We start from the raw sequence: 14,526 nt of genomic DNA on the forward strand, positions 1-14,526 counted from the left end.
ATAGAGACATTTTCCACATTTACAAGTCACATGACATACTTCCGCAAAATGTATTAAAATTCGTGTCATGATAATCAAATAATTTAACCAAATCCGCCACGACTTGCCAAAATGCCGCATATATATTGTTTCCTTTTCAGACTGTACCTTACTTATGTTTAATTTACACTAAACACCGCACCTGAGTGTTGCCTCGGATTATGTAATATTACGAAAAGCATTGATGGTAAATACGTCAAAAACTCGCCTCTAAATACGCCGTATTCAAAAATTCTAAGAAATGCGTGAAATACGGCAAAATTTGGCGCATAAATTCTTTGCAGATGGTAAAATTTTTCAAAATACGCGCGTATCTCTTTCGAAATACGTGATTACAGATTCTGATTAGTGATATTTGCGCGCGCGTCGCTGGCCCAGTGGTATATATGATATACTTATATAATAGCAATACTGACAGTTGTTCTGGAGACTTTACGGTGCTCGAATGAAAACAATGCAGCGACTTGCTATTCTTATTGCTTATGCTGCGAACAAACCGATCAGTCAGTCTGCTGCAGAGCAGAGCTTCTCAAGTTATAAAGCAGTTATGCCTCCCTCGAGGAATAGACTTTCACCCGACCCAGCAAACCCTACCGACTGGTGTATATCTCCAAAAGTAAAATAAATAGAACCTTCCGGTTTTCAACAAAATTTTTGTAGGTTTACAACCTACCAGGACTCGCGCCGATATGGAACAGATATTTTACGAGTATCACCCGTTTACGAGTATCACCCGTTTACGAGTATCACCCGTTAACAACATTTCCGTCTCGTTAATTTAAAGTTAGCTCCCCAGGAGCCAAATTTGGGACAACTTAGATTCTGAATTAAACCGAAAAGTTTGATTTTGGGCTAAATAAAAGATCACAGCTTTTAAACTTTGTTAAGTAATGTCGTTGTCATGACTACTAGTACTAGGCTAAATGCAGCGTGCGAAAAGTAAACTTGACGTGACGCGCGACGACAAACGTGCTGTTTAAAATATATCACCTCTTATCTAGCGAGCCCAGCAGGCGGTAAGGTTTTCTGGGAGACCCAGTTCCAGTGCATTTTTATCTATTACAATATTCGCAGACTAAGATTTGTAGGTTTACAACCTACCAGGACGCGCGCCGAGTTGGACTCGTCGACGGTCCAATATATGGAACAGATATTTTACGAGTATCACCCGTTAAACTAAGATCACAAGTCTCTCTTGCTTGAATTTTGAAACCGGATTAACCCGGACTTCCCAGTGGCATAAATTTAAAAAGTGACTAGGAATCCAGCCTAGCGGAAAGAAAAAACGGCTATAATAAATCATGTTTATGAACATGATAGCCTGAGGTTCCCAGGTAATTTAAACCTAGTATCAATAACAAAGAAGAGTGCGAGAAGCTTAAGGGATTTCTTTTACAACATATTCAGAGACAAATTTAAACAAATAGCACACGACCCTTATCACCATTTTCAATGTAATATATAATACCATTTGATGTAACCTGTATTCAGTGTATGTAATTTTAATTTAGCATTTTAACTAGTACTAGTAGTAGTATAGAAGCATTTATAATCATATTCATATACTAACATTTATACCAATTTTAGCCTGAAGATGGCGTTGCGCCGAAAATTTGCCCTTACACCTAACTTTCTTGTTTCATTTGTCCTTGTCTCTTCCAACCGGATATTATCCAGATATCAATCATAAAACCGTTCACATGTAAATTGCAACCAAGTACGATGACTTGGCATTATCATTGATAATATAAATATTGCGCAAATACGACCTCAAAAAAAGTGACATACAACAGATTTATACCGACAGTTAATCAGAAAAAAATCCAACCACGTCGCGTGACACAAAAACCATCCAATCAGAAAACAAGACTATTCAAAAACAAATCTGAATATTACAATATCTCCTGTTCATTACAATAACACTAAATTCCTCTAGTCCTCTTCATCCATAACCTCAGTCCCCTCCTCCTGTACCTCCAACACTATTACTTCGCACAAAGTGAGGACTCCTTCACCCACCTTCTTCACTGTCACCTCTCTTCCTTCTTTACCGTCACACAGTACTCTGTACATCTTCCTCATTTCATCGTACTCACTTCTCCGCACTTCTCATCTCCTACCCATACCTGCAAAGGATAAACATCTGAACAATGTGTGGACATTTGTTTAGATCTGAGCTACATTTGCAAATAATTCTTGTGATCATTTCAATAATAATATTCCGAGTCAAATTTTTGTTCAGTGATAAATTAAGTCATATTATTTTAGTGGGAACATTACCTGAACGCCATTAATGCGCTGAGAGAAAGCATCCATTCTATTGACGATAACTACAGACCTAACAACAGTGCCCTGATCAAGCTTCACTCTCCACCAAGTGCCGTCACCAGAGTTACCGTCACCAGAGTTACTGTCACCCGAGTTACTGTCACCCGAGTTACTGGTCTCCGACCATGTGCAGGAGTTACTCCGAATCTTCCCACTTGTGTTACCGTCTACAGCTCTCCCTGCGTTCTTTGCACTGTTGTGTCCCTGGCTAGCTTCTCGTCCCAGTGCCACGTTAGTGTAGGTAGGAATGTGAGGAATGTTCCTGGACTTCACCACAACCTGAACTTCACACACACTCATCACACCCTGGTCCAGAGTTAGTGAGACTGTGCTCCCTCTCCTCCCTCCACACTCTACAAAGTAAATGTTCTCTCCCTCCTTGTAAGTTATCGTCCCACACTGGAAGTCTCCGACCCACACTGCAGTGTTGTTGATCCTCTCCTGTTTACTATCAGCTCTGTTGTACACCACCACTCTCTCCACCGGGTACTTGACCCCCACCTCCCATCCCTCCAGATCCACTCTCCACTGGATCTTGTTACCAGGCTGTGTCAGTGTACACGAGTCTCCCTTCCAGTGGGTAAAGGTTAACCCGTCTATAGCTCTGCTAGCCTCGCCCCCTAAACTTGTGGATGTTTGGTAAGCTCGTCCTGCTGGGGCCACGTTTATCAGAGGTTCTGAAGTGGAGTCCTGTTCCTGCACAAACACCTCAACCTCACACAGTGTCAGAGCTATTTTCTCCTGTCTGATAGTTATCCTACCCCCTGTAGAGTTACACGGTATGTTGTACAGTATTTCACCTTCCACATGAGCTATCCGACCACATAACTCATCCTCCAGCCACACCTCCGCTCCGTGCAACCGTTCCCCACAACAATCCTTCCTGTTGAATATCACCACACTCTTGACCCCGTACTTTACTCCAAGCCTACCCCCTGGTAGCCACAGTGTCCACGTGTTCAAAGTCTGAGACTTGGTCATACTACAGCTGCCTTTATTCAGAGCACCTGTCCTCTTCCCGTCTACTGCTCTAGAGGCGTTGAACCTGTCCTGGTAGTCAGACGATTGGGTTGCTGTACTGTTGAGTGCTATATTTACGTAGGGGAAGTGAGAGTGTTGTTCTGATACCATCACCTGTACTTCACACAGTGATAACATTTCCTTCTTTTGCTTTATCAATACCTCGTTTCCTGGAAGTGGAGAGGCCGATTTATATTTATTTTACTGTCTTACGATTGAAAAATAAATCTGATCAGCTTTTGATGCCGTTAGCACAATTAAGTACAAGATCTGTCTGATAATAAATGTTTTGTTAAATTGACCTAGGTAATTGAACGTAAAAAATGTACTCACCATAGGTTTGATTACAGTTTATTTTGTAAACTGACTGATCTTTAACATAGTTAATAGTACCACACAAAATTGGAGAGTCTTTATTAACTGTCTTTACAAACACCTGTTATTAAATTTATCAATAACGATGTTGTATTTTGGTGAGGCTGAAAGCTGAATCTTTATTGTTGCCGTTTAAATTTAGTTTTCATTGTAAATAGGTATAATGTATAAGATGAACTTTCGTGCATTGAGAAAGATCTGAGCCTAGGCGCCTATACCTGAACATCGTGGATTCTCTTCTGCCTGTTATCCAGCCTATTGTAGATGAGAACGTGGTCTACTGGTACAGCCAGGTTTAAAAAGGAATGTCTCAGCTTGACGCTCCACCAGTTCTCCTCCTCTGAAGCCGTCAGCGCACAACTCCCGTCACTCAGCTTCCCACTAATGTTCCCATCTATAGCTAGATCAGCTCTACTCCCACTTTTAGAGGAGCTCGCTTGTGCGTATCCTCCTGGTGCAACATTACGGTACCCACTATTACCACTATTACCACTATTACCACTACTGTCGCTTATGTCGCTTGTGTCGCTTGTGTCGCTTGTGTCGCTTGTGTCGCTTGTGTCGCTTGTGTCGCTTGTGTCGCTTGTGTCGCTTGTGTCACTTTTGTCGCCTGTGTCGCTTGTGTCGACGATACAGGCCAGCGCTATCGCAAACAGCACAACTAAACGGAACATGTTTTAAAAAGTGAGAAACAATTTCTAAACTTTAAGGAGTACGTTCTTTATTTGCGTTTTAAGCCCAGTAACCTCCTTTGTTGGATTGTCTTGAAAAGGACAAAAGAATTCCTGGTCGAAGAGTCTTGTCAGTGGTTCGGCCCTCCTGACATATTGTTAGCTAACAAGGGTTTTACAAACAATGGGTATAATTATTATACTCCACAATTAAAGCTTTATAAAGGTCCGGTCATGTGGAAGCTTGCTTTAAGGCCTTCTCAATTCTAGCACGATCTCAATCATTAGTGTACACTGTACATTCATAACACTTTCAATTGAAACTTACTTTAATTTTTGGGTGACGGACGTATTAGTTCAATAAACAATCCCAGGACGTCATTTATATTTTGTATTTCAATTTTGCTGAAGATAAACCTCGTCCAAAATATATTTTTATAAAATTTTAGATTTTCATCGAATTTGTGTCTTTCAAAAAGTTAAACGATGATGATAAAAGAAATTAAATTAAAAATCACCGAACTTATTCAACAAAATCTAAAACACTTTTGATCGGGTAGAAAAAAATAAAACGATTCCACACAAGTTTTTATAACTGCAGGCTTAAAATGAAACAAAATAGATAGAGAGGTAAATCTAGCGCACGTGTCGAACAGTTCCTCCCATGCAACATGCAACACTTTATCAATTAAGATTTTAAGATAAAATAGCAGGCTGGTTCACGATACCCGATTTTACTTGCTCCTGTTAAATTTCTAGCCTTGTTCGAGAGGTCAAGTGCTTTTATAATTCACTTATTGCACAAGTAGAGGTGGGGAGAGGGTTTCGTTTCTCCGAATTATCTTTGCTTGCATTTTGCACTTTTCTTCATCTAGTTGTCCATCTAGCCTTCGTTTCCTGCCTATATCTGTTTAAAACTCTGACAGGACCAATCAACATCTTTACTAGATCCCCGTTATAAAGCAGTGGGTTTATTACGGAATTTATCGGTAGCAGTGCGATTGAGAAGTAGGGATACCATTTGGTGGCGTTGATGATATCTCCGTAGTGCAGGAAGCAAACGACGGTCAGGGGTATCCAGCACATAAAGTCAGTAAAGATTATGGCACTGATTTTCAACTGGATGTCCCTTGTGTGTTGGGTGGTGTCGTTTCTCGAGGTATTCTTTGATGAGCGGACAACTCTGGCAGTTATAAATATATAGCATACCGATATGATGACAAAACAGACGAAGTTGATTGCCAGAATTGTTAAACTGTACCACTTTTGAGGGTCTTCTTTTGTCACCAAGTACTTAAAAATACAGACTCCATCACTTCCGTAGAAATGGATTGCTTTTCCTTCTATTCCTGAAATGCTACCGGTAAGTATATTTTTCAACTTATTTGTTTCTTCTTTGCTAACAAAAAGTCAAAATCATCTTCACTAATTTGAGTAATCTCAATAAGGTAAAATTGAATTTTATCCTGTTCAAATATATCTTACCTCCATATTCAGATGTAAACATGTCCCTTACGATTGAGCGTATCAACTTCCACGACATATCAGTGTACTTCATGTATCCATAATTGTTGCGGAATATCTGGCGGTGGATATCTTTCGATACGGACGCAGTGAAAAGAGGGTTGTCGTGGTAATAGAGTCCGTTTACGAAAAAGTCCTCCAATTGAGTCAACACCGGTATGTATGCCAGAGCAGCTGATAAAAATGTTATTGTTGATATTGTTAAAATCAGCTGTAATTTTGACTTGGCTGAGGATCTATCACGTTGAATTATATCTCCAACTGTCCAGGTTCGGAACAGACTCAGACCTGTCATCGAAAAGAGTGAGATCTGAGTTGCAAATGTGCTCATAATTCCAAGTAGTGAGCACCATTGTGAGGACATCCAGATGTACTTAGATTCACAATATCTTCCGCCAAACTGTTGATCAACACAAGCTATGACCACCAAATATATTCCCATTATGAAGTCTCCAAAACTTATGAGAATGATAAAACATTTGTTCATCAGACCTCCAAACGTCTCTCTTGTTCTTGCTTCAAGTATAGAATGAACGATGTTGAAACCATTGAACAAGATAGCAAGAATTCCCACTGTCCACGACAAGCCTCTCAGAATATTGTTGCCGAATATGTACCTCTGTGTAGTGACACAGTCATGGTTACACTCGTCGTAGAAATCTCTGCAATCAACCTGACCATCACATTTGGAGGTAAGCGGTATGTACTCTTTATATCCTGGGCAGTAGAAGTGATTAGTGCAGTTAACTTCATCACTTACATCCCCACAATCATCAACTAGGTTGCAAACTTTGTTGTACAGCACACAGTTTTTATTGTCACACGGGTAAATTTCATTGTGGTACTCCCTCAGTTTTCTCAGAGAAACTGTAAGATTGTTGGAGTCAGTAACTGTGAAGACTCTTTCTTTCATCTTGTTGACACAAGTGTCAGAAGGAATTGTCCTCAAAGGACACGGTGTGGAGGATGCTAAGCAGGAGTTGGAACAAGCCAGATAAACATACATTTCACCGTATACGAACCTGCAGTCAAACTTGCTGTTCGGTAAATTTAACTTGCCGCCTTTTCTCACAAATTGTGCAGTGTCCCCTGCGTTTGGAGATGGTACCCCTCTCACGAGGCAGAAGCTTGCAGAGCGTTGAAGATTCATCAACCCCTTCAAACAATACGATACTACTTTTGTGTCCGCAGCCTTTTGTTCGATGAGAGTGTTCCAAGTTGTTTGAATGCCTCTAGAGACTCCACATAAATCGTTCTCTCCCCCACAGCTTTCAACTCTATCACACAGGTTCTTTACACTTATAAACCCCTCTTCTTGCTCTCTACATTTCTTTACATCCATGCAGCGACTTTCTTTTTCGATAAACAGTTCAATCGATCCGAACTCACACACATTCCAATAAATATCGTCCTCATCCTTGCCGTCCATACAATCTATTTCATTATCATTCACCCAGCTTAAAGGAAAGGGGTGGATGATTTTGTTGCCCTTTGCTTCAAATCTGGCTACTCTTCTTGTACAGTTGAAACTGGACATGTGAGAGCAGTATACTTCACTCTCATCAGAACCTCCTGGACAGTCTGCTATTCCATCACAGAGAAAGCTCTTGTGGACAGAACACCCTCCCTCTGGTTCTAGACAATTGTTGTTATAGTCATCGTCACATAACGGGTAGTCTTTGCAGACAGCAAATATTGAAATGTTAGTGGGAGATCCTGCCAATAAGCAAGACATAGCTATTTTATGAGGGTCTGGACAGTTTACTTGGTCTTTACCATCTCCACAGACCCCTAAACCACGGGGAACTGCACAGATTTGGTTATCCTTCAAGTAACGAACATCGCCTTGCCAACCGTCATGGCAAGTCTTATTTGATTGAGAACAATTTTTTTCGTCGCTTCCGTCAGTGCAATGTTCATAACCATCGCAAATATTTGCTGGGGCTGCATAACTTCCACCATCGTAGTTACCCCAAGAACCTTCGTCCTTCAATTCACATTCAACTCCATAGTGAAAACCATTACAATGAGCTTCATCGTCACAATCGAAACAGTTGCATTTGTTGTCACACGTCTTTGAGGCTGCTAGTTTCTTCCTAGTTCTTAAACTAGAGTTGTCCTTGCACTGATACTGATCTTCCTCATCAAACCGACAATCTAACTGCTCATCTACTTTAGTATTGAGGCAATCATATTTCCCATTGCAAGAAAATGTGGCCTCGTAAAATTTACCTGCTTGAGGTTGTTGGTATACTGATGAACGGTTTCTGATATCGCATACATACGTTGAACAGAAGAGTGTCGAATGCTCCAGTACTTGATATCCAGTACAATCACTGTGTCCACATGCTTGATAAAAATGTGTGTCCCTTGGACATGCTGAGTCAAAATCCGTTGAAACACAACCACTGTCGCTTTTATCGCCGACTGTATAGTAGTTATGAGTGAAGGGGCAGCGGAACCAGGTAGTGTTGTCATATTTGCATGCCAATTTCAAGTATGGAGGATTGCCTACTTCTTTCACCTGACAATCGGAGTAATCTGAGAAAATTAAGTTTATTAGTATAATCTAGAAAGTAATTGTAAAGTAATTAGATTAAACAACTTTTGACATAGAGATATTTTGACAGGAATAAATTGATGATTATTTATTATCAATATGTATATTCTGGGGTGTATTCTAGTATTCTGTTTCAGGATATTCTAGTCTCGAATTTGATTTTCACTTATTAATCTCTTATCACCTCTAATAATCTCTTATCACCTCTAATAATCTCTTATCACCTCTAATAATCTCTTATCACCTCTAATAATCTCTTATCACCTCTAATAATCTCTTATCACCTCTAATAATCTCTTATCACCTCTAATAATCTCTTATCACCTCTAATAATCTCTTATCACCTCTAATAATCTCTTATCACCTCTAATGTGGGGTTTGTACTGCAGTCCAACAACAGTGGTTGGGATCCATGGAAACGATTTTTCAGACGACGTGAGATAAATCCAAAGAACATTTATCGACCGTAGACTTATACACTCCTGTTCGATCTTCGAGAAATTGTATTGCAACAATGTTATGCTATTCACATCTAAGTCTAGTGAAATGTTTGTCTTTCGTATTGACCAGATATTCTCGGTGGTGTTAGTTATAAAATCACCACCTAGTGTGGTATCTAAATAATGGTCCCCGTTCATGGATGCACACAAATGAGAATTAAACATGAAAATTCGAACGTGAAGAGGCATGAAGGATAATGTCAAAACAATGTCATATTTTTGATCGATAAGCACACTAATGCTATCTCCGTCCTTTATTTTAGAGACTGTCTTGAGATGAAGAGGGTAGGATTCTAGATCGTGTGGTATCATTGTATCTGTCTTTACATATTCCCATCCTGAAAGTATCATTATAAACTACAAGGATACCAGTAAATGTATCACCATCACGGATCACCTCAATGAGTTAAAATTAAATTGTAAAGATTATACAAACTGCTATAAAATCTTACCATGATAATCATCTGCGACACTTTCCATGAACAAAACGACCATAACGGTAATGATCAAGATACGTATCCTTATCATTCCTGAATAGCTGTAAAGCTGTACTGTTAGAACCCCATCGTAATTAAGTCCAAGATAAACGGCACTCTCGATTTCTTTTTATTTATGGTAATGGCATCCTAGTAAAATAATAAAATATGTTGAGTAATCAATTTTTAATCATAATTTTCCTATTTCAACAGTTTTTGTACCAAAACTGGATAAAAAATTTTGACGGCAAAGCAAAATGTCAAACTTAAAAATGTTTACGATCGAGCGAGTGATTTCGAAGTTTATTCACTGTGATCCTATATTAGCAACATTCTTTTCATATTATACCTTTAATGTCTGACCATGTTATTACTGATGACTAGGATGAGGATTTACCATTAAGCCTTATTGGATAAGGAGAGTCAAGGCGGAGAAGATATCAGACACTGGTTTTGCAGATGACATTGATCTGATAGCAGATACTGTAAAGGAGGCAGAGACGCTGATGCTAGAGGTAGAAAGGGTTGCTGCTACAGTGGGACTTAGAATGAATGAAGGGAAAACCAAATCCATTACTCAGAACATGGAGCATCCTGATACCATCAAGTCCCTGGATAACAGCACAATAAAACATGTGGAAGACTTCACTTACCTGGGTTCTAGAATCAGAGACAGTGAGAGTGATATCAGGGTTTGGAAAAGAAGAGCATGGGGAGCATGCCACACACTCAAAAAACTTTGGAATTCTAAGCTTAGGAAGTCTATCAAGATCAGAGTGTTTACAGCACTTGTCGAGTCGGTGCTTTTTTACGGTTCCGAGACTTGGACTATGACGAAAAGACTAGAGAAGATGGTTGATGGTTGCTATACGCGAATGTTAAGAATGGCCCTTAACATTAATCAATATCGAGACCATGTCAGCAACCACAGCCTGTACGGTGAACTTCCAAAAGTCAGCTCCAAGATAACCCAACGAAGGCTCAGACTTGCACTTGCAGGTCATGCTCATCGACATCCGGAGCTGACACTGAACAAACTGATCCTGTGGAAGCCGAGTCATGGGCATACTAACAGGGGGCGACCTTACCTAACACTACTAGATAACCTAACAGTAGATACTGGGCTGAAGTCAGTAGATGAGATAGTTAGTCTGATGGAGGACAGAAAGCTGTGGAGAACTGTTGTCAATGGTTGCTATACGCGAATGTTAAGAATGGCCCTCAACATCAACCAATATCGAGACCATGTCAGCAACCACAGCCTGTACAGTGTACGGTGAACTTCCAAAAGTCAGCTCCAAGATAACCCAACGAAGGCTCAGACTTGCAGGTCATGCACTTCGACATCCGGAGCTGACACTGAACAAACCAATCCTCTGGACGCCGAGTCATGGGCATACTAACAGGGGGCGACCTTACTTACCACTAGATAACATAAAAGCAGATACTGGGCTGAAGTCAGTAGATGAGATAGCTAGTCTGATGGAGGACAGAAAGCTGTGGAGAACTGTTGTCAATGGATCTCGGGAACACTACCCGCCTTAGGCTTAAGTCAAGTATGAATATGATGAGTCAAGAAGTATCAGTACCAATATAAATACAGTGCAGTTGTTAATCACAGTGCTGGCAAGCACGACCGTTGCATTTATTGTGGGTATACTATGTTCCCCATTTACTATTATACCCCCTTTACTATTATACCCCCTTTACTATTATACCCCCTTTACTATTATACCCCCTTTGGTACACGTTACAAGCCTCTTTTGTGCACGCGAAGCGTGCACTCCGGCCGGAGGCGGCGGCCGAAGGCCGCCGCCTCCGGCAGGAGTTTTCCAGGCATTAAGACTCATCGGAAGTCGTTCAGCAGATTTATTTTTAGTTCAAAACATTCTAATTTGATGTCAAAGATGACAGGAATAAAAAATATTTATGTTGAGATTTTTAAGAAATTTGCATAAAATACTCGCCAGCACTGTTATACGAAATTCGGTAAAAAACCCAAAATCGCCATATTCAGGTGCCTGAAAAACCATGTTAAAATTGAGTTAGAGATCTGAAATTTTTCAGGGCGTCTAGACGTTGACCAAATCGACTTTCAGGTTTCAGGAGCATCGGGAAATGGGTTTTCTAGAACCCTTGTTTTACGATAGATTGTCGTGATACATACATACATACATATATATATATATATACATATATTCAGGGATAGACGCTTTGCCAGTCAATTGTAGCCTGTATTTAAGTGTCCATAGATTCAAAAGTATAAAAGATAAAGCCATTTCCGACCACAGGTCTTGCAAATAATTGTTTACACTTTAGTTTTAATTGTATAAAAAAATTATTTGACGTCATAAACACCCCTTGATGACGTCATCAAGTTAACCGTTTTAAAAACTTGATTTTTGACAAAGTAATAACTTTTAAAATGAATTTTAAACCATTAAGGAGTAATTTTATTCAAAATCTGAGGAAATTTTCATCTTAGATAATTGTTCAAGCATTCTGAAAATCTACCGGAAAGTTTTTCTAGCTTGCTCCTTCATAAAGATATTCGTCATTGAAGTTTGTGCTTTTTCGAAGAATTATTTTATAAAAACGTCAATTTTGCGATTTAGTATTCTCTGGTGTTGGGTCATGCCTTGGGTTGTGGAGCTCAGTTCTGCTTCCTATAGGTATAAATTGTGCATTAGGCTAGTTTTAAAGTTGAAAATCGAAAAGTTGCACACGTGGGGACACGCCCAAATTGATAGAAAATTGCTAAAATCACTGAAAATTGCTGTTTTCGTCATTTTCTGTCAACTTTAGAGTGCCGTTGTGATTACAGTTCTTTTTGAAATACTTTGAAACTTTGCATGCTTATCAAGCTATATATAAAACAATTACATGCAAAAATTTACGGCGATTTAATATTGGATGCGCACGCAACGTCCGCTCAAAGTTTGCACGTGCGAAAGGTGAGAATTTTGCTCATTCGTGATTTCCAACAAATTCTGCTTTGCCACGACAGTTTAATGTCATTATATATGAATTTAATGCCAACTTGAATGAGTATTAAGTGGTATATTCAGTCAGTGATCGACCGATATGCTTCCCTAAACACAAGGAAATGTTTTTAAAGGAAAAATTTCGAAATCGTTGAAACTTCCTCCTTATTAATGAAGATATCAGTTTATATTTCGACTTTATAAAGTACCCTGACATTATAATCAAAAAGAGATGATATTTTACCAAAACCCATAATCATGGGTAGAGTGGACCGCTGCCAGTGTCTCTCTTTCCCAAACAAAAGGAAATGATATTAATTTGATTGACCGTTCTCAAATGCAAAATGATACCGAGAATGAAATCGGTCGCTCGCTTTTCCCATTCATTTACAATTGTAATAGATTAAGAAGAACTACCCAAAGGCAGCTGTACTCGGCAATCAGCAATGAAGATTCAATAAACTTCAGCTTGTTCAATAAGTAATAACTAACACCCTTGTCCCTTACCCCGAAATACTAAGTATCGACCCAAACGCAACCCAAAAATATTTTTACAGCATCTGATTGACGTAATCAATCGAAACTTATTTATACAATTCGTAAGCCGTGAATGAATGGGAAAAGCGAGCTACCGATTTCATTCTCGGTATCATTTTGCATTTGAGAACGGTCAATCAAATTAATATCATTTCCTTTTGTTTGGGAAAGAGAGACACTGGCAGCGGTCCACTCTACCCATGATTATGGGTTTTGGTAAAATTGATCTATTCTTATAAAGATTAACGCGTCGTGAAAATCCTTACTTCACAATAGGGTTACGCTTTCAGCTGGACGGGTAGAAATTAAAATATAACCTAATTCATTTGTATCGAAGACACATTTTTGTTTTGCATTCTACACTGTCTTGAGATGAAGAGGGTAGGATTCTAGATCGTGTGGTATCAAACTGCTATCAAATCTTACCATGATAATCATCTGCGACACTTTCCATGAACAAAACGACCATATATAATAACGGTAATGATGAAGAACAGTATCCTTGTCATGTCTCAATAGATGTAATTAAGCTGTACTGTTGGGACCCCATCGTAAACGGCACTTTCCATTTCTTTCATGGTAATGGCGTCCTAGCAGAACAATTAAATATGTTGAGTATTCATTTTTCAATCAGATTTTTCACTTTTTAACAGTTTTGCAATTGCTAAGTTTTGACGGCAAAGCAAAATGTCAAACTTAAACAATTTTTACGATCAAGCAAATGATTTCGAAGTTAGTTCACTGTCATGATCGTAAAGTGACATTTTTTCAGATGCACCCCCTGTCTGACTATTTTATAACTGATGAGGATTGAGGAGTGGCAGTTGTTAATTGATAAATTCTTCTAATGCTCAGCACGCCGCAATTAGGGGTATATATACTATATTAATATAGGGGTAGGTGTTCAACTGAACCTGTAGAAATTATAACATTATATTTACTTTTAGAGCTAGTTTGGCGGATTAAAGAAACAAAATTATAGAAGAAAGTACAGTTGACAGTTCTCATAGCTGATAGCTAATTTGACCAAAATGCAGAAGTGACTTCACGTACGAATCACGTTGGTAAAACATTCGTATCGTAAACACATTCGTGTCGTGCACTTTACGCGCGCACTCCAAAGGCGACTAGATAGTACTAGTAGATAGTCATGATATGTAGTCAAACAACAAATAACTAGTTATTTTAAAGACATAGAAAGTTGAACTAGTTTAGGACAACATCTTTCCTTGTTTTGAGATAAGTCAATTCTTACATTGCATTAACACAACACTTAATTGACGATGTCAATTCATGGCAGCTCGGCGCGGCACAGTAGCGCATCGCGCTACAACACAACACACTCACAGTATGAGGCAAGAGCAAATTTCTCACGGTGCCGGGAGCTAATTTCTCCTTATCAGTCTGTCACGTGACAGTTATTCCTCGAAATCAGTAATACGGGGGGGGGGGGGGTGTCACGTGATAGTATTTCGTCGAAATGGTAGGTTCACGTGACCACTGCGTACGAGT

General features: G+C 39.4%; 2 protein-coding genes across 2 annotated transcripts; both read right to left on the reverse strand.

Moving 5' to 3' along the window:
* Positions 1–1,416: 1,416 nt before the first annotated feature.
* On the reverse strand, positions 1,417–4,478 carry LOC134814016 (uncharacterized). Its single transcript, XM_063821983.1, has 4 exons — positions 3,981–4,478; positions 3,721–3,823; positions 2,320–3,557; positions 1,417–2,165 (listed from the first exon to the last, which is right to left on the reverse strand). Exons 1-4 carry the CDS (start codon positions 4,434–4,436, stop codon positions 2,118–2,120), a joined length of 1,845 nt encoding a protein of 614 aa, XP_063678053.1. The 5' UTR covers positions 4,437–4,478; the 3' UTR covers positions 1,417–2,117.
* An 822-nt stretch (positions 4,479–5,300) lies between these two features.
* LOC134826107 (low-density lipoprotein receptor-related protein 1B-like) lies at positions 5,301–9,645 on the reverse strand. Its single transcript, XM_063838385.1, has 4 exons — positions 9,470–9,645; positions 8,882–9,355; positions 6,575–8,498; positions 5,301–5,616 (listed from the first exon to the last, which is right to left on the reverse strand). Exons 1-4 carry the CDS (start codon positions 9,543–9,545, stop codon positions 5,301–5,303), a joined length of 2,790 nt encoding a protein of 929 aa, XP_063694455.1. The 5' UTR covers positions 9,546–9,645.
* Between the last annotated feature and the right edge of the window lie 4,881 nt (positions 9,646–14,526).

Source organism: Bolinopsis microptera, chromosome 1 (assembly GCF_026151205.1).
Source record: "Bolinopsis microptera isolate Bmic1 chromosome 1, MBARI_Bmic_1.0, whole genome shotgun sequence".
In the NCBI taxonomy this organism is placed as follows: domain Eukaryota; kingdom Metazoa; phylum Ctenophora; class Tentaculata; order Lobata; family Bolinopsidae; genus Bolinopsis; species Bolinopsis microptera.